Source organism: Typha latifolia, chromosome 10, assembly GCF_019914945.1.
Source record: "Typha latifolia isolate L0001 chromosome 10, TyphaL0001v2, whole genome shotgun sequence".
Taxonomy (NCBI): domain Eukaryota; kingdom Viridiplantae; phylum Streptophyta; class Magnoliopsida; order Poales; family Typhaceae; genus Typha; species Typha latifolia.
In genome coordinates this window covers 2303966-2323632 of record NC_133095.1, presented here as the reverse complement: position 1 = coordinate 2323632, position 19667 = coordinate 2303966, and the positions used below count along the sequence as shown (strand labels likewise).

Genomic DNA, 19667 nt, shown 5'->3' with positions numbered 1-19667 from the left:
TGTGTCAATGTGTTGCAGTGCATGGCAATGTGTTATAATGCATGACAATAAGCAATGAAATTATAGTGTGTTGTCAGATAGATATTTATGTGAAATAGCTATTTTTTTAAAAGAATATGGAAATGAGGAGAGAAAGAATATCAACTGCAGCCGAGGTGATGTGTAATAAAATGATATCTAATCTAATGGTAATATAGTAATTATAAATTATATTAAATTATTATTATTTAAAAGTTAAGATAAAAATAAGGTGAAGGAAAATAGTAAATTATTATAACAAAATAAGTTAAGGTATTGTTAATTACTGCACCAGAATATAGTAAAAATGAATGAGGTTAATTTTTCAATTTTTGGTTGATATTTTTTTATTATTTTTAAGAGCATGAAGGCTAGACATGATGTAGAGGCACTTATACAAGACTTGTTCTAAGTCGTCGTATTGCCGAACTACTCATTTAAAAATTTCACTGCGGAGTCATCAATCAAGTCGAGTCATCGAAACTAAACTACCAAATTATTAAATAATTTTTTCACAATAATTATTTAGGATTGGGGTTGGAGTCGATATTATGATCTTCTTAATTATAGGGAATTGTATCTACCAACTCTAAATTTAGTTGATATATATTTTTTATTATTCATAAGTGGATAAATATGGGTGGGACAAAAAGTTAAACCTCCCTATATATAAAAACATTTAAGTATTATAAAGCTTTAGCCAATATAATAAGCTACTTAGTTTAGGCGTTAAATCACATGCATGCCGCATAATTTATTTGAACTAAATAGCGAGTCATGCTACTTTAAGCCAATCCTAATTGATTGGAGTTGGATCTTGATATTCGTGAAAAGGTCACATGAGAAAAAAAGTTAAAAAATGATCGTCTGGAGAGACGCATGTAGGAATTTGGTAGTCAGAGTCATTATCCAGCAGGCCGCAGCAGTACGAATGTACGATTGCCAAATTCCTACAACTGGGCCTGTATAGAATTTATTTTTTAAACCACTACAGTCGTATTGAATCTGAACCTTAACGGGTTGGATCTCGATGTTATCTGACCTGTTTCGTACTCCTACTGCCTTCTTCCTGACCCGCTAAACCCTAAACCACTCTCCCTCCTCCCTCCGAGACGATGGGAGCTCTCGCGACCGCGACGAAGTGGATCCCGGAGGACGATCTCCTCCTCAAGAACGCCGTAGAAGTAAGTCAAATTTATATCTTCTATCCTTTTCTGGATATTTACTCCCTTCAAATCACGCAATTTGCAAGAATCTTCGTCACCAAATTTGTTGATTAGGTGAAGTACATCTGGGACTTCCGATACTTTTTTGTCGATCTCTATCTTCCTCGGTGGAACAAGGGTGTTTTAATTTATTAATTTAATTGTAGATTTTCCCAACTCTTCTTCTGAGAATTCCGAGCAAAAAGTTGGGTATTGATTGGACTTACCATATGTTGAGAGGAATATTTGGGATATTAGTTTAATAAAGGTCTAGCTGAAAACGAAACTTTGTACTTTGGATAAACGTTCAAAAGCAGTAAGAGATTAGCTAATTCCAAAATTTTCTAGGTACTCGTAAATAGAAAGAGAGAAATGGTAAGATTATACGTTCATAAAAATGGAGTAAAGAGATTGACTAATAGCTTGAGGCGGAATGGATCTATTAGGAGGAAATATAGAATGAGTGTTATTAAGAATGCAATGAGGGTCCCGCGGAAAAGTTCATTCCTGAGATAAGGTTAGGAGTACCCTACTTGTACACACATCATGGTACAAGTTCCTTGCCGAGCTTGACACAGGTTGCTGAATTGTTGAATATTTGAAATTTTTTTGCTTGGTTACACGAGTTCACTAACCATTAGTATGCTGTCTTCTTTTGTGCAATGCCTTTAGTGTAGGTGCTCTTTTGATTGTTCACACTTATTGAACATGAACACTATTATCTCGAGGTTTAATCTTACACTGAGTCACTGATGTCTGTTTCCTAATTCCCACATTAGCTTAATTTTTATGGAGTGTTCTACTTCAATTTTTGCTCTCTAACCAACTGAAATTTTAATGGGAAATGCTTCCTTGATAATGATGTTGAAGTACAGTTTTTCTTTGCAATTTGAAAAAGTAATTTTTACCAATTTTCTTGTTATACGTGTTACAGTTTTTGCTTCCTTTACTACCTTTTGTCAAATTGTATTTACGAAGTATTTTTTTTATGCCCATAGGCTGGTGCTTCCTTAGAATCATTGGCTAAAGGTGCTGTGTGTTTTTCCCGTCGATTCACTCTCCGAGAACTGCAAGACCGTTGGCATTCACTCCTCTATGATCCAGACACCTCAGCAGAGGCATCTGCTCGTATTGTTGATTTTGAGATTGAACTTCCTATATCCAATACTTCTAAAGCAAACCGAACTTGCAATTGGAAAGGAAGAGATCCTTTTTCTCATAAACGAAAAGGAGACAGTGTACGGAATTATTACTATGCTATGCGGAAGAGAGTATGCAATGAACCATGTCAGTCTGCTGATCTGGTTTCTCATGGTGTACCCTGTTCATGTGTATCTAGTGGTAGAGAATGTAGCTGCATCGATCCATTAAAAACTCAAAATCACCATTCAGCTGAAAATAATGCTGTAGGTGCACCTTTGTTGAACAGCTATGAGCACTCGGTCACAGGCTTCAATCGTGGAGAACATGCTTTCCCCAGAATGCTAAATGTTGATTCTACTGGTACTGATGATAATAATGTTCAGTGTATCAATGAAAGAGTTGACAGAGCCCGCTTATATGGCTGCAAACATAATATTCCTCCCTTGGTCAACAGATCTGGAATGAACCATGTCGACCAGTCCTTTGAGGATGACTACAAGAAGGATCCTCAGGTTTGCGGAGAGAATCTTAGTTCTCTAAGAAGCTTATCAAATGTTGAGGAAAATAAGAGACTGCAGCCCCTGGCTACCAGCAATTTGTATGACAATAAAGCAATAGAAGAAAAACCATTTCCTAGTTCTGGTTCAGATAAAGGAAAATGTGATGGGTTTACAGGGAACAGTAGCATCAACTTGCAAGTTCCAGATTGTAGGAACTCACATGATCAGCTTGGATGTTCGTCTCTAGCATCTGCCCTTCCTATTTGGAGAACAATTCAGGATGTTGCTGCACCTACCATCTCAAAAGAGAAAGAACAAGAGGAACTCACCATTCATGACAGTAAGATGAGGAATACATTAGAATGTGAGGCCCTTGCATTGCAGGCCAAGTTGAGTGATGGAGCTTCAGATGATGGAACAAGTAAAGTAGCAATAATCTCGGAAGGTGACTTCTTGGATATTTCTAGCTCATACATGGATTTTGGTGATGATGATGATGAGCTGCTTCTCATAGATGTGGATGAGAAAGATATTGTAGATACTGCTTGCCTAAGCGGTCTAAGCTCCATTTTGTTAAGTTCTCCTAGCGATACAAACCATGAGAACTCATCTGTTCCTAAAGTTAAAGAAGTCATGGACTCATGCCTGGCAGTTACTGATTCGGCATGTTCTGAAGAGACCAAAGAGTGTTGTGATCCAATTTCTTCTAACCATGATGAAGACCATGCGATAAATGTTTCAGGAGAAAACTTGCCATCTACTGCATTGGAATTATCTCATAGTGACGAAACTACTGAAAGGGTTTTAGTTTGTGGGGTTAATACAGAAGATCCTGAAATCCCATCCAACGATGATGTCATCCTACCTTCTCAGCTAATTCCACAATATTATACCTCTACTTGGAAGCACAATGCTGAACACTGTATGCGCTCTACTTCCTCCTCTATTAAGCACTTGCCCAGCGAGGGAAAATCTACTGTTGGAGATTTGGGCACAGTAAAAGAGGAAGCAGTGGGAAATGCACAGCCACGTCTACACTCTACCAAGGTAAACTCATCTGTTTTACAACAGAATGGTTTTATGCATTCAAATGATGGCTCTATAGTAGGAACGGAGTCCTTTGAAGGTGCCCTGGTAGCAGAAGTTGTTCCCAATTCGCGTGCACTATCAGCAATTGTTTCTTTTCGCTCTGACCATGTTGCTGCACAGGAAGAAGAATGTACAACTGGATATTCGAGGAAACATGATACTTTTGATAAGTTTGGTCTCCTGGAGAACCCACTTCCTGGTCCTCATCATATGGACTGCTTCTCCATAAAGGCACCTGATGATCTTAAACAGGAAAAAAACTCTCCATTTACAGCACAAAAGTGTTTGCCATCACATGTAGCTGCTGATTTGGGGCTTCAAGATGCAGTTGCCACAAGATCCAATTCAGACCAAGAAGAACAAGTTTCTGACATGGAAAATGATTTACCAAGCTTTTCTGACATTGAGGCTATGGTATAGTAACATAGTCCTTAGTTTCTTTTAGCTAAATGTTCTTCTACTAGAGTTCTGATTTTGATCGAATGCTTCAATTTTAGAGATATGATCATTTTATCCATGAACATTTGTTGCAGATACTTGGGATGGATTTGGGTCCATATGATCAGGAATCTCATCTTGCAAACAAGGAAGGTAATGCTCTGATTATGGTAACTAACCGATTGGCTAAGACTATACCTTACTTTCTTTCCGGTTATATCCTTGCATATGCTTTATTAAAGTATAACCAGAGCTAATCATGAAACTTTATCCACTTAAATCATAAATAGAATAATTTATTAATTTTCATTCTTTGACTTGCTACCGTAATCTTGTGTATCTTGCTCTCATGATCAGTTTTACGGTACCAGTACATGGGGAGTAAGAAGGCCATTTTCAGGTTGGAGCAAGGTGCTAAGTCTTATATGAACAGGATGATTTCATCCCGTGGAGCTTTTGCAGTTCTCTATGGCCGCCATTTGAAATACTTTATGAAGACTCCTGAGGTAACTACGGAGTCTTTGTGGTTGTTATTTGTATGTAATCTTGTTTTCGTCTTTTAGATGTCATGAAGTATCAAGTATGAGGGTTGTAAAATCCAATTTTAAACTGTCGATGCACAACTAATCAGTAACTCCTGTTGGCTATGCATCAGTTATCCCAATTCCAACATAAAGTCAAGGTGTTATATTGATTGTCAAACTACTTAATACATTAGCAGTAGAGTTCCAAGAGATGATTTTCTGGTGTACTGGTATTGACATTATAGATCTCATTTAAGTTTATACCCTTGATTCTCAACTTGATAGTAGATGTAAGCTTTCTGCCACACCGAATTGTTGTTTATATTATCTATATTACACTTGTGTTTTGTTAAATGCACTCAGGAGATGGAATCTACATGTATATCTCTTGCACACACTCATACTCCCTTTTTCTTGAAATGTGTGCACTAAATATAATTAGTTATCTATATATGGCTGGGAATAGGTTTATCGTGATTTATTTATTAATCATTGAGCTGGAAGTTTCTTGTATTCCATATCAGTAATTTAGTTTTATCCAATGCTGCATTTATTTTTAAAGGATGTTATGCTTGTAGTATCATGTATGGGGTTTATTCATTAGCAATTGTTTGGTTCATTATTCTCTTAAGGTTCAAATATCAAAACTATAACATCCGTGCATCCGTGCGGTATTTTCTTTTTCCTTCTGAACGATCATGTTCCTTGAATTCACTATTTGTACATATGAAGGTGACACTAGGAAGAGAGACAGAAGATATAAAGGTTGACATTGACTTGGGAAGAGAAGGACTAGCAAATAAAATATCTCGCCAACAGGTGACTACACTTGGTTATTCACTCTTAAATGCATCTCATTACAAAAATATTTGATTAGTTTGAGAGTTATTTCTTGTGTGATAAGAGGATTGATATTCATTTGGAACCTAAGAATTTTTAATTCAGTTTCATTTGGGAACGTTGTTTATGTTCTACTTTTGCCCTCATTTTCTTAAGTAATTGATTCAGTATATTTTGTAGGCTTTAAAAGTCAGGATATCTGATGTTGGAAATTAACTTTAACCTGGATTTGTGGATGAGTGCTAGTTAAGACCATTAAAAGTTGTAGGCGTCATACAAGTAAATATGATTTATTTCAATTGATAACATGGTGCTGAATTTTGTATATATATGTAATTTTTGGATCATACCACATTGTTTGACCTCATTTCTCCATGGATGATATTTTTTTTATTAAGTGGACAATTAAGTTGTTACTGCTCAGTAATTCTGTGCTTTTTTGCCTCATTCTATTGGAATCTAAACCTACTTTGTATTTTCCGATCCTCCTCTCAGTATGGATATTGCCATCCAATATTTATTTCATTGTGACGCCATCTCCATCTCCAATATATTTGAACCTCAATTTTATGCTCGTAGTAGGGCTATAATGTGCATCAGATGCGCATGGCTTACTGCTGGATTTTCAATTCCAGTATATTCAGTTTTCCAATATGGTTTGTTTAAGCAACCTTTATTTTTACCTGCAATAATTTCTTGTATTTTTTTTCTCTTACATTAGTCGATTATCAAGATGGATGAGGGTGGATCATTTCTCATAAAGAACATTGGGAAGTGTTCAATCTTCATTAATGGCAAGGAAGTACCAACTAAAAAATGCATAAATCTAAGTTCTAGTTCCCTGATTGAGGTATGGTTTTGTTTTTGTTTTTGTACATTGTAGAACTTGTATATAATTATTATAAACATTACCAAATAATGGTTACCTGTTTAAACAGATCAGGGACATGAGATTTATCTTCGAGGTGAATCAGAGTGCTGTAAAGCGTTACATCGCTTGGATGGAAAGCAGCAAGAAAGGTGGGATCACAAGATTCGATTGGGCTCCAGGTGCTCATGAATAAAAGCATCCACTTAAAGCTACTAATTTGTAATTATTCCATATTTCAAAATTGTATTATCTTCACAAAGGAAGAATATCAGATACTGCACTGCTCGATAATAATATAATATCATAATGTATGTATCGTGATGTATATTGCATGCCTCTCATCTTTCATGTGGATCAGCCAAACTTGGAAATTTTGTGATTGCAATTATTTGTTTGCAATCACAATTTGAATCAACTAGTAATCTAATGTGTAGGCATGTCAATTTAGTAAGTTTTGGACAGAATAGAGCACACATTATATAAAGACTAACATTGTTATGCTTGAATAATAAGATACAGGAATTCATGCATCTTTTAATCAACTAGTAATCTAACAACCAACCACTTATATATGCATCTCCAAACAATGCAACAGGACTGCTAAAACAATAAGCTAATATTACTTATATCTGCATAGTCTCTTCAACTAATAATCTATTTGCCGCGGAGCCAATTTGAACTAGAGAAAGCTTACAAACTGACTTAATTCATTCTCAAAAAAGATCATCATAAGCAACTATCTCCCTTCCTTTATAACCACTTCTGGTGGTTGGAGTAGTTGCCTCTGCATTAAGCTTTTTATTACTTCTTCCATGCTTGCGCAAGGGTGTTTCGCCTCGAAGTAGCTTGGATGTGGGAGAAACCCTAACTGCTCTCTTCCAATGCAGCAGAGGATCACTTGACTGCACCACTAATACCTGTATCTCGTATATATGGAGCAATGAAGTAATCATTAAGAGGCTTGAGATCTGAAGATCCAATAACACCAGAGAAACAGAAAAAGGTGATCCCTGTTATAGGTCTAAAGAGAGAAGAGCTCAATTTGTCGGGGGGGGGGGGGTTGGGGGGACAAAAAACTATGAGCTTAGATCAATCCAATAAGTTTTGTATCTTTTGACGCATGCAGGATAAAACACCAATAAATATTGTCAATCATTAAGACAATGTACTTCAGTATTACATAAAGCAAAAGAACACCACTTGTGCAAAAAAGAGAATGAAATGGCAAAAATCTTACCAGATGATTGATGGGCTACAATTGCTAACATTGCTAAGCTTTAGGAAAGGTAATGTAAATGGAATATATTCAAAGAGCACAACATTATTATCTCATAAACTAATACTTCTTTTCGTACTTCCTGTACTTAATTTAGGGTTTGTTGTTGATATATATGATTCTTTACCAATATCCCTGTTTGGTATTCCAAAATCTTCCTCCTTTCGAATAAATTGACATAGGCCGAAGCCGAAAACTCAATGGCGATGGAAAAATTACACTGCAAATGCATATGGGTCGCAATAGGGAACCTCAAGAAAAGAAAGGAGCTAGTTTTATTATTTCTTCGAATTAGGAATTCCAAAATCTTCTCCCTCTCAAAGAAACCAACACAGGACCAATCAAAGCTAAAAACCAACTGGAATCCTAAAATTTACAGTATAAAGCCTTTACAGGACGCAAAAAAGGGGACCTCGACAAAGTGCGGGGAAGTACCTTTTGGGACCGGATGGCGATGCCTAAGGCCGGATCGAGCGACGCGGCGATGGCGGACTCGGCGGCGGCGGCAGAACGGAAAGTGACGTAGCCGGAGCCGTCGACGTCGATCCGGATGCGGGAGATGGGCCCGTACATCTCGAGGCGGTACTTGAGCTCGAGCACGGTGCAGTCACCAGGGAGGCCAGTGACCATAACCAGAGAGGGAGAGGGAGAGGCAGAGGAGCTCTGCCGCTCTCCGGAGGCGATGAGCTCACCGTCCTCCGGCTCCGGGAGAGGGCCGCGGAGACGCTTGGATAGAGCAGGAGGTGGATTTGAGCGCTCGCGCTTTCCCCTTCTCATGGCTGCTCGAGTGCTCTCTCGCCCGCTCGGCTTTGCATCAAAAAGAGAAAAAGAAAACGTAAAGTAAATTAAAATTTGTACATAATTCGCGTTTTAAACCCTTTACTTTTCACAATTTACAAATCACGTTGACGTATTTAGTTTAACATAACTCAGGGTGTTTTTCACTTATTTTACGAGAACTATAAAGTGACTAGTGAGGGGTGTCCCGAGTTACTCCGAGCTTTGACTCGGCTCATCACCATAGTGAGGTTAATATCCTTATTTCCTCAGCATAGGCACCTCATCATCATAAATTTAGATGGGTTATTTCTAGAACCAGTTCATTTCCTCCTTGGTGAGATGAGAATGGCATTATAGTACTTGTAGAAAAGTAGTAAGGGCACATAACATTACTGAAGAAAAGGCCCAAAGAAATACAGATCATGTTTGATAGATCATCAACTTCAAGAGAATTATATACTGGATACAGAGAAAAAGAATCTTAGAATAACAAATAGTGATTAATGATTCATAAATCCCAATAATAATTGGAATTGATGAAAGAAAAAAGCTTGTATCAAAGAACCTGAAGATCAAAAGGTTCTAAAGATAAGCAAACCTGAGCATCGTCATTGACAACCAAAATTCAGGACAAATCAAGATCGTGCAAGCGAATATTGCTATCTTTATGAGCTTTAGCTTTAACATATATTCCAACATCAATCAACATGAAAGGAAATAGATGTTTATCTTGTCAGATTATCGATGCTTATTGAAAATAGAATTCAACTCCGAATCGAACAGCAGGGACTTCCAGAGTATAAAGTGAATAAATATAATTTGGTCCAACGCCACATATGAAAGTTTTTCTCCTTCAAATTTCATCACTTGACGAATAGCTTCCACCATCTAGGTTACAGAAGCTTTCTGAATACACCTGCTCAAATGATCATTTCAAAACTATCAGAACATCGTGCAGGAAACAGGAGCAGAATGTAACAAACTAACTCATGACTGGTGGAAAAATGTAATTCCTAACAATAATTTTATCTGAAATCTCCTACATGGTTTCTATTTTTATGACCCTATTTTACACCCACTAAGCAAGCAAGGGATTTGCAACATATAGAAGTATCAACTGACTATCACGTAGAATCAGACCATTGGGTCTCTAAATTTCTCATTGAGCAAACGTAAAGATGGAATGATGAAAGAAAGAATACTTCAAAGTGAAAGAAAAAAGAAAAAAAAAAGAATTGCAGCATATCTTAAACTGAAATATATCATATAACTTTTCGAACAAGTTGATGCTTTGCACATCTTCATAGTGGTGAAGGTAATTAATTTCAGTCCCAAAAATTAATATTTAAATGGCTAATATAAATATAAATATATAATAGTTGCAGTCCGACAAGAAACAGTGAGGAAAGGAGCTAGGAGTTTCAATAAACAGTTCACAGAAACATTATTTGAAAAACACTACATTTCTCAAACAGTTACCAAAACAAAGAAGGATTCTTAAGCATATTTGTAAAATGAGCAGTTGGAGTTTTTGCGCTAACAAGAAAAAATAAAAAAGGGATATCTAAGAAGATGCTGAATAATATAGGAGGAAAATAAGTTAATGAATGGAAGGAACTTTGGGCTAGAACTGCTTAGGGGCATTATTATTTGGTGCTATAATATGTTCTGTGATTGACTGGAACATAGAGGGATAAATTTTCATTACCAATGCAGCTGAGTTACAAAGGAAGGGGAGGCTGGATTTGGGTGTTGACTTCTGTATGTGGCCCTAATAATATGAAGTAGAACCGGAAATTAAGCCAGAGAGGCTTGGGATGAACATGGGCGACTTTAATGCAACAACAATGGAGGATTTAAAGGAAGGAAGTAGGGATAGAGAGAGAAGGATGTTTAATGAAGTGATCAATAATTTAGAGTAGACATAATTTGAGATGGTTGTAGGAGGTCAAATTTGAGCGCTTGTCAATGTTCCTTTTGGGCAGAATTTTAGTGTCAGTAGGTTGGGAAGATAGAGTCCCTTTGGCTAAGGTAGTGTCAGTAGATTGGGAAGACTGAGCAACTTTCTATCTGATCATGTAACATTGCTGCTACATAGTAGTGAGGAAAGAATCAAAAAGTAGGAAGAATTCACATTTAAGAAGAGATAGCAGGAGAGAGATGGGTTGCAGAGCTGAAAGCTGCTGGAATCACTGAGGAGGTGCTATGCTACTGATAGGTGGTGAAGAAAATCAGAAAGCCAAGAAGAAAATTAAGGGATCAAGTGCAAATGTTAGATAATAAGAGATAAGAAGTCAATTTGAGCTGTATTGAGTCTATTGACAAATGGGACATAATTTAAAATGAGGGAAATTTGACAAAGGAAGAAGACAGTGAATACTAAGGCTAAGGTAGTGTACAGAGAAGAAAAAAAAATCAAAGGCAGTGATGTTGTCAAAACAAGGGGATTTAAATATAAAATGTCATTAATATTATAAATAATATTAATATGTTCTAGAAGACTGTAGCTTTACAATTGAGTTTTGCTAAAGACAATTTTTGGTCACCCTACGGTCTAATATAAGGACGTCAACTAAATACTCTTGATTGTTCCAAATATTTAAGACAGCAGGCTCCCTAGATAACTCGATAATTACATTAAAATTCAAGCAGTTCTATGCTTATTTTTATCATCAGGATGACTAGTTTCAACAACCAAATAAGATCAAGAGAAGTCTGCAATATATAAAGGTTGACGATCCTCAAGATCGACCTATACAAACCTAGTTTTTGCTCCATCCTAGTCAACAACTGTCACTTGAACAAACTTGAGATATTTATCTACAAGGTAGTATTGATTCAGAAAAGAAACATTTGTCTTTCTTGTAAAAACTTGGGAGAAAGTTAAGCCTGCCACCCATATTTCTAATCAATTTATTACATTGATGTGATTGCTGATAACCATAACATCCAATTAAGATGAGTATACCGAGTTAATAATTAGGCCACTTTGCAATTCACAATGATCGAATTATCACAGAAGTTTGGGATAAATTAATTATTTAGTAAGAAATAATGGAACATATATTACGATAGACATCCTTGTTGACAAAAGGACCTTTTTGTCTAGAAACAACAAATAGGCATACTTAGATGCATTTAAATAATGTTTTCGATGTATCACACAAAAACCTATAGTGACCTCTTGTATGGAATGATGAGTTTTACTTGGTAAGAAAAGAACTGACGCCCGCAGTCATCATCTCCATCATCTCATTTCCAATGGTTTCAAGAAATGCCACGAATGAACCACAATAGACAGATTTTTGGTTCTATTTCAGAAACAAATATGGAACAGATTTGGGGGAAAAAAAATTCCGACTCACTAATCTTATCTACCATGATATTGACCAATTGGACGAGGAAAAGAAACATCTTAATCTTTTTCCACACCTCTGAACCTGATAACACATACCGCCATGTTAAAGTCAAAATCTTTGATGGATACGAACCAAGATCTAACCCAGATACAATCATAGAATGAATCAAATTAATCGACAAATTTACTCCTAGTAATGTAAAGGTCACACTTTTTCCATCACTCTTTGATCTCCTAACTTCGTAAAAGAAGAAAATATCAACTTATTGCGTGCGTAAAAGAATAACAAAACCATTGCTGCTAACAAAACAAGATCCACCTCAGACATTAAACCGAGCAATTGAAACCGTTTTCCAGCACCAAGAAGAAAAAAAGACAGGAAGGGAGACCTACTCAATCTTGGGTCGGATTGGACGACGGAGGCGGCGGAGGCTGGTGGAGGAGAACGTCATCGTAGGGATCGCGACGGCCGGGGACTTGGCTAATCTGGGCATCCCAAAACAGCTGGGCATTGAATCGGTCAAAGGTCCAGAAGCCGTAGGGGCGAAGGGGAAGGCTCCAGTTTCCCTTCGTCTTCTCGCACCGCTCCCGCATCTTGGAGAGGTACTCCCTTTGCTTCTGGTCTCTCTCTTGAGGATCCTCCATTAATCGAAGGATCAAGTTCTCCGCGAACTCCATCACAAACTTCATCGCATCAAACTCGCAAATTCCCCTCGCTTGCGATCTCCTCCTTTGCGTTAATCTACCTTCGAGTTTAGAACACTAGCTAACTCGGGGCCTGTGGATTTCTTCGTCAATCCCAAGCCCGGTCCGGAAAAGATAATAAAGGGCTGTTTTGTAAATAACCACCTACCTCCTCCCGTTTAGATATTTGCAAATGAATCCCTCTTTTATGGGTACATTTACAAAACACTCCTCGATGTATGTATATAGTTTTACTGCCTTTTACTGCGGATCGCGAGCCGGCGCTGCCTCCTATTCGCCTCGGGCTCTCCTCCCTCTCCGAGAACCCTTTGATCTGATTAGGCTCTTCGAACAACGTCACCATCATCCGATCCGAACCCCAAAGAAGTCGTTGGAGATGGAGGATTACCCAAAGGGATAAAGGCGCAGGACGAGGGATTGGCTTCCTTTTCTCCCATTTCTTCTTCTCGTTTTCCTATCCGGGCTCCACTGTAAAAGAAGAGATTTTTGAACAAAGTTTTGATCCTTTCTGGCTTTCTTGACTACCATTGCTTCTTTCCCCAATGGCTGCTGCTACTTTTGCTCTACCATTAGCTCTGACTACCTTTTCTGCAAGTAAACAGAACGCCCACTTCCCGTCTCTCTCTTTAAATCGTCCCCTGGCCTATTTCCGATGTTCCTCGCACCCTTATTGCTCAAAAATCCCATCTTTGAGAGCAAAGGTGAGTTTTTATTTATAGGTCCCTGTTCTCGTCTTATCATTCTGTTTTAATTGCTGTCAGCTTTTCTGGTTGTAGACTCCTATTCCAGTGCTTTCATCGTCAACAGCAGTGGTGACATTGGAAGGAGAATCGGAAAAGCCCGCAGTGATTGTTGGCAAAAGGGTGCTTTTCGGTTCCTTGATTTGGGTTGCTCTGACTTTTGCTTCCTACATTGTCTGTGGGGCTTCTCTTGCGGCGGATAATTCTATCAAAGCTTCTGGCTTTGGCTTGAAGGTTGCGACGGCGCTGAGAAGATCGGGTTGGGCCGATGAGGCTATAGTCTTTACTCTTGCTACCCTTCCCGTTCTGGAGCTTCGAGGGGCCATTCCTGTGGGCTATTGGATGGAATTGAATCCCCTCCATCTGACCGTCCTATCGATTCTGGGGTTTGTTTCTCTTCTGTCTTCTTTCCCGCACAATTTGAGAAATTCTCATTGCATAGGAGCAATTGGCAACTGAGAATTGAAGTTAATTGACTGAATATTTTGAACAAAGCTTAATTTATTGCAATTGATGACACCCCAATTCTTGATGGCTTTTCAGGAACATGGTTCCAGTGCCATTCCTAGTCCTCTACTTAAAAAGATTTGCATCTTTTATCTCCCGGAAGAGTGCCTCAGCTACCCGTATTTTCGACCTTTTGTTTGAGAGAGCCAGAGAAAAGGCTGGTCCGGTCGAGGAATTCCAGTGGCTAGGTCTGATGTTGTTCGTCGCAGTTCCATTTCCTGGAACAGGAGCTTGGACTGGAGCCATTATCGCGTCAATCCTTGACATACCACTGTGGTCAGCTGTCTCTGCTAATTTTGCTGGTGTTGTCCTAGCTGGTCTGCTAGTAAATTTGCTTATGAATCTTGGTCTCAAGTATGCCATTTTAACTGGTCTACTTATGTTCTTTGTATCGACCGTCATGTGGAGTGTCCTGCGGTCATTTAAGAAATCGTTGAAGGGAAATGATGGCTAACATTTGCTTGTAGAAGTTCTAATTTTGCTCGAAACTGGAGAAAAGAAGAAATCATGGTAATCATGTACTTTGTTTCGATCTTTGTAATGGCATCCAGATAGCATCTATAGTTTCATTATTGTAGAAATAACTCAAATAAGTGTTGGTTTATTTGTAATTGCAGTTTTGATGATTAAGATTAAGCTCATTAAGGGAGTAGTTGAGTTATTGATTTTAAAGCTTGACATCAGGGTGACAGCGTTATTGTGACTGAAAAACATGACTTCTTGTATCTCTCCATCATGTATCAAAAATCATTATTTTAACTTATACTTGTATGACTTTGGGTTGAGTACCTTCTAGTATATATGTTCTTTTACGGGTATACTATGAAATGTTGTGTTTAGCTGTTAAATATATTATAGTTATGAATGTGTAATGTGTATGGGAATATCAAGCTTATAAATTTGTGGCTGATCCTTAGTGTCCTTTTTTGTCTTGTTCATTATAAAAGTTGCTTCCAGATGTCTGTGCCTATTTTATTTTTAATTATGTAGGTTATAAGTAGTTGATTCCATAGCAGTTTAAACTATACAGATATGGTTACTTCTACATAATAACTGATATTGTTGCTCATTTAAGATGAGAGCTTCTAGTTCTCTCAAAGATTAAAACTAATGCAGTATATATTTTTAGGGACCTCTCATGGCAGAAGGTTTATAGGTGACAAGATCCTATTTCTCATTAAATTGATATGTTGCTCAGATAAAGCTCAAAGAAATTTGTATGAATCTGAGCAAAGACTTGCAAATAACCTTTTCTTCAAAACAAAATAGAGCACACTGTTGTTTTGGTAACAAGCTTCTGCATGGCATTGGCAAGTCAAAGTTCTTGTGCATTTGTCTCCTGTAATGGCCAAATTAGGTTTCGAAATTACATGTGATCTATTCTGAGTACAGTGATACTGGGCATAGGAAGGCCATATTAAGAGAATAGTACAGTGTGATACTTCCATGCTGAGTTTATTCTGGTGTTCTGCATGTACTCATACTTTAATTTCCTTGATGAATTAGCACTCAAAACTAACCACAGGAAAAGGAATTGAAATTTGCATTCTATTTCACTGCATGAAAATGAAATTATCTTACAGATGATTGGAAGAGAATCTGAACGCATGAGGCTCCTATCAATGCAGGTCAGCAAATTGCAGTCTTATCCTCTACACCTAATGTTATATTACTCTCGATTGTTCTAGCAAAAGAACTTTTTGCTCACTCTTTTAAATACCCATTGTGCAGTAAAGTAGATCACCTGCTTGCAGAATTACAGAGAAAAGCAATTCAATCTTGTTTGCTCATATTCTGCAACTTGGCATGTTAGATCTTGTGACATCACTTAGATTTTGTTGTTGTTATTTCTACTCCACTGAAGGCTAATAAGGATTTTACGCCTTTGAATGGCTGCATTCAAACATGTTTCTTTCTCAGCTGTACAAAGAGTGGTCCAAATTGCTACATTTAGTTGGAGATTTATGATTCAACTGTTAGTGGCTCTAGGTGGATGAAAATTAACAGAGATATGGGTCTTTAGCTCAAGAAAGTGTATCTAGACCTGTTTGTAAGAACTCATTCTATGTGATGTTGATAGCATTCAGAAAGCTGTTGGAATTGGTTGAACAAGAATAACTGTTAGAGAGAGACTCAAAGTTTCTGGTGCATATTTTGAGGAGAAAAATGGATGATCTATGACTGGGGATTTTTTGTAATTTAATTGCATTTGGTTTGTCAATTTACAATAATAATCTCTAGCGTACAATATAAATATAAATATACATCGACTATGAAAAACATATGCACTCAGTTTGATAGCCTAATGTTTGCGCAGCAAATCTTTATAACACCAAGATATGAGATCAAATCTTGCAGCACCCTACTGCCTCAAATAAGAATAAATAAATAAAACTTCATTGTTGTTCTCATCATGATTTTTAGTTGAGATGGCAAAAAAGAGGCAATTCTGTCAAGGATGGCACCTCTGGAAGATACTGAGTAGAATACTTGAATTGAATTGAGAATTATTGGGCTCTCATATATAGCTCAGTGAAAACTTCTTCGGCCCAAAGGCCTGCTAAGGAGTTAGGCCCCGCCCATTTCAAAACTTGTGGGTCCCAAAGTTGTACTAGCCACTCGAAAAGTAAAACAGAAATTTATTAAAAACACACTGTTTTATTATTTCTCTTGTATATTTACTTTTAAATCCTCAAAAATATCCTAATCTAATTGAATAAAAATAGAAAACTATAATACCTAAAATATCTGTTATTTGAATTTAAAGATTTAGCTTTATTTTATTTTTATTTTATTTTTAAAATTTACTCGAGAGTATGAATAATTATAAAAATAAAAATGTGGGGTGGGGTTGGGGTTGGGGTGGTCTTAATAAATTTGTCAAAATAAAACATTCACCAAACAACCACATTTCCTTTTTAATTTCCAAATTATTTTTAATATTTAAGTAAAACCGACATCAAAGAAAGTGTAGATTTCTTTTTTACTTTATTTTCTTTATTAACAGAAGAATAGGGAAAGAAAAGAATCATCTCGCTCTTTCTCTGAGATAGGCTCCGTTTAACCCAAAAGTGTACCTGAGGGATATCAGAACGCAAGAAGTAGAATAATATGCAAGGAAGAGTAAAGCACGGAGTTTTTGAAGCAAAAACTGAACTTTTCGGTCTTCTCTGCGAAGAAAACCCTCGCCGACTCCTCCCTTCCATAACACTGCTCAGAAGTTAATCAATTTTGGGAGTTGAAATCTTTAGCGAAGGCTTGGATCGGGAGGTAACCTTTGTCTTCTTCGTGTCGTGAAAGTTGTGTTTATTTGCTGTTATTTCTGAATTTTGTTAAAAATTAGGTTGCTTTCATGAAATTTCATTAAAGTTAGAGAGAGAGAAATAATTTTGTTGTAAATTATGATGTGGGTAGTATTTATTTTGATCGGTAGATATTTTATTAGATTCATTTGAAGTATTTATTTCCTGTTGTATATTTATCTACTCTTGGAGAATACCTTTAATTTAGACTCGTAGTATCTTGAGAGTGCCTTTGAATGGATTGAAATTTAGAACAGTTCATCGTTTCTCTGAGCTGTAATTTGTTAGTAAAATTGAAGAAGGTTTTTGTGTAGTATTTAACGGAAGGTAAAGAAGAACAAGGGAAGTCTGGGAGAGGTATATAATATCCTATTTCTGATGGTTAAAAGAGATCACTTTTTTTTTCTTAAAAGTTCAGTATTTTATCAGTTCTTATGTTTCATAAGTTATCCCTCGTGGTTTCATGTAATTGATGGTAACCATATTTTGAGCATTTATTTATTTCTTGTATAAAAGTGGCCTCTAATTGATGTTGCAGACTTTAGTTTGATTTTGAGAACATAATAGTTAGGTTAGATTCTCAGACATGTATATCATTCATACTTTCTTATTTTTTTAAGATCTGCTATTTTTGCTTTTCTAGTCATCATGATTTGTAGAGGGAGGATCTGTGACTAAGGTCTGTTGCATCCTTTCCAGGCTGCAATTATCTGTTTTTTTTCATAACATTAGGTTGAATTTTGATTTGATTGGATCAATATCAAACATTTAAATGACAATAGAGTTAGATGTGCCTCTCCACTTCTTTTATCCCCTTTTGTCGTGGAGGTTTTAGTTCGTTTTGATCAAAGTCAAATTTGAAATTCTATGATTCTACTATATGTCTTTGTAGTGTTTGTTTAGTACTTTTAGCAATTTAATCTAATGGGTAGTATCTTGTGCTATTCTTTTCAGCAATGTATGATAATCTAGGCAATCAGGCTGGGATGCAGAGAGCCCCAATGAATCCTCAGCCGAACCCATTTGGCAATGCATTCTATGGTGCAGGATCTGGTTTAATAAAAAGTGGTTTGGAATCATATGGAGAGAAATTCTTGGGTTCAAGTTCTGAATTCATGCAAAGCAATGTATGCATGTGTCAATGTACAGTGCCAAATAGACTATTCCTTTCATATATTGCTTGATAGGCTTTCAGCTTTAATATCATGTGTTCTTGTTGTCTAATTGCTGATGTCCATTGAAACAGATTAGCAGGTATTTCTCCAACCCACAATATTATTTTCAAGTTAATGAGCAATACGTCCGGAACAAATTGAAAGTGGTCTTGTTCCCGTTCCTCCACAGAGTAAGCTTTCCTTCTTTGGCTGGTACCACCTTTTGACCTTTTGTTTGGCTTTACAAGCTCAAGAAAGAACTCACTTTTTCCCCCTTCAGGGACACTGGACTAGGATAACGGAGCCAGTTGGAGGCAGGCTGTCCTACAAACCTCCAATTTATGACATAAATGCTCCAGATTTATACATACCTTTCATGGCATTTGGTAGTTATGTTGTTCTTGCAGGCTTTGCATTAGGTTTCATGGGAAAGTAAGTAATTGAACTGTAGCCTCTCTGATTATAAAGCTACATTATTCCTTCATGGTTTACTTTTATTCAGGTTCACTCCGGAAGCTCTAAGTATACAGTTTACGAGGGGGTTAGCTGGATGGATCATGCAGGTTGCTTTACTGAAAGGGTTATTATATTCACTGGGTGGTGGTGAGTCGCCTTTGCTCGATATCACAGCATATGGCGGTTATGCATTTACAGGACTATCCCTGGCTATTGTTGCAAGACTCCTTTGGAGTTATTCATACTACTTCTTGATGCCATGGATGAGTCTGTGCATGGGGGTGTTCTTAGTGAAAACCATGAAGAGGGTACTTTTTGCAGAGATGAGGAGCTATGAGAAGCACTCTAGCAGACAACACTATTTTCTCCTCTTCATGGCAATCGCTCAGTTTCCCTTGTTCTTCTGGCTTGGCAATATAGGAGCATGATAATTTTTTATCTCTTTTTTTCGCATTTCTGTAGCAACGACCTAATCATTAGGATATTTCGGTGTACAATATCAAGCAGTTGTATCTAGTGATATTTCTTCTTGTTCGGTGTGCTCTCCAGTTTACTTATGATATAAAGATCAGGTTTTATTATGTGAAATTACAAAACTGTGTGCAGTCTGGAAATATCCTTTATGTGTGATGGTCCTGATTGCAGTGTATGTTCTCATGATTCAGGGATAAGATACTGTAAGTCAAATAATATTTGTTATTGGAGTTCAATATATCAAGGAATTTTGTGATGTCTATTGATTGAATTATATCTACTTACAG

At 37.0% G+C, this 19667-nt stretch overlaps 5 protein-coding genes across 8 annotated transcripts; 3 read left to right on the top strand and 2 right to left on the bottom strand.

The window, feature by feature from the left end:
- Nucleotides 1-1037: 1037 nt before the first annotated feature.
- LOC140796177 (uncharacterized) lies at nt 1038-6953 on the top strand. Of its 2 annotated transcripts, XM_073149089.1 has the most exons (8): nt 1038-1202; nt 2222-3913; nt 4076-4369; nt 4489-4546; nt 4751-4899; nt 5650-5736; nt 6479-6607; nt 6696-6953. In XM_073149089.1, the coding sequence occupies exons 1-8, from the start codon at nt 1134-1136 to the stop codon at nt 6819-6821; spliced, it is 2604 nt and encodes an 867-aa protein (XP_073005190.1). In that variant the 5' UTR covers nt 1038-1133; the 3' UTR covers nt 6822-6953. The 2 variants fall into 2 exon arrangements, with proteins under 2 accessions (XP_073005190.1, XP_073005189.1); XM_073149088.1 differs by having other exon boundaries at nt 2222-4369.
- Nucleotides 6954-7103: 150 nt separating this feature from the next.
- On the bottom strand, nt 7104-8826 carry LOC140796179 (uncharacterized protein At1g27050). Its single transcript, XM_073149091.1, has 2 exons — nt 8340-8826; nt 7104-7545 (listed from the first exon to the last, which is right to left on the bottom strand). Exons 1-2 carry the CDS (start codon nt 8679-8681, stop codon nt 7342-7344), a joined length of 546 nt encoding a protein of 181 aa, XP_073005192.1. The 5' UTR covers nt 8682-8826; the 3' UTR covers nt 7104-7341.
- A 502-nt stretch (nt 8827-9328) lies between these two features.
- Nucleotides 9329-12848, bottom strand: LOC140796180 (uncharacterized). The gene is made up of 2 exons (XM_073149093.1): nt 12436-12848; nt 9329-9600 (listed from the first exon to the last, which is right to left on the bottom strand). The coding sequence occupies exon 1, from the start codon at nt 12730-12732 to the stop codon at nt 12436-12438; it is 297 nt and encodes a 98-aa protein (XP_073005194.1). The 5' UTR covers nt 12733-12848; the 3' UTR covers nt 9329-9600.
- A 131-nt stretch (nt 12849-12979) lies between these two features.
- On the top strand, nt 12980-14794 carry LOC140796178 (uncharacterized). Of its 2 annotated transcripts, XR_012110413.1 has the most exons (4): nt 13002-13448; nt 13524-13873; nt 14031-14504; nt 14612-14794. XR_012110413.1 is itself a non-coding variant. In XM_073149090.1 (3 exons), exons 1-3 carry the CDS (start codon nt 13290-13292, stop codon nt 14446-14448), a joined length of 927 nt encoding a protein of 308 aa, XP_073005191.1. In that variant the 5' UTR covers nt 12980-13289; the 3' UTR covers nt 14449-14794. The 2 variants fall into 2 exon arrangements, 1 of the variants encoding a protein (XP_073005191.1); XM_073149090.1 differs by having other exon boundaries at nt 12980-13448; nt 14031-14794.
- A 2273-nt stretch (nt 14795-17067) lies between these two features.
- LOC140796176 (uncharacterized) lies at nt 17068-19636 on the top strand. 2 transcript variants are annotated; one of them, XM_073149086.1, is made up of 5 exons: nt 17068-17264; nt 18251-18423; nt 18543-18641; nt 18731-18882; nt 18953-19636. In XM_073149086.1, exons 2-5 carry the CDS (start codon nt 18253-18255, stop codon nt 19332-19334), a joined length of 804 nt encoding a protein of 267 aa, XP_073005187.1. In that variant the 5' UTR covers nt 17068-17264; nt 18251-18252; the 3' UTR covers nt 19335-19636. The 2 variants fall into 2 exon arrangements, with proteins under 2 accessions (XP_073005187.1, XP_073005188.1); XM_073149087.1 differs by having other exon boundaries at nt 17108-17264; nt 18251-18439.
- The last annotated feature ends 31 nt before the right edge of the window (nt 19637-19667 follow it).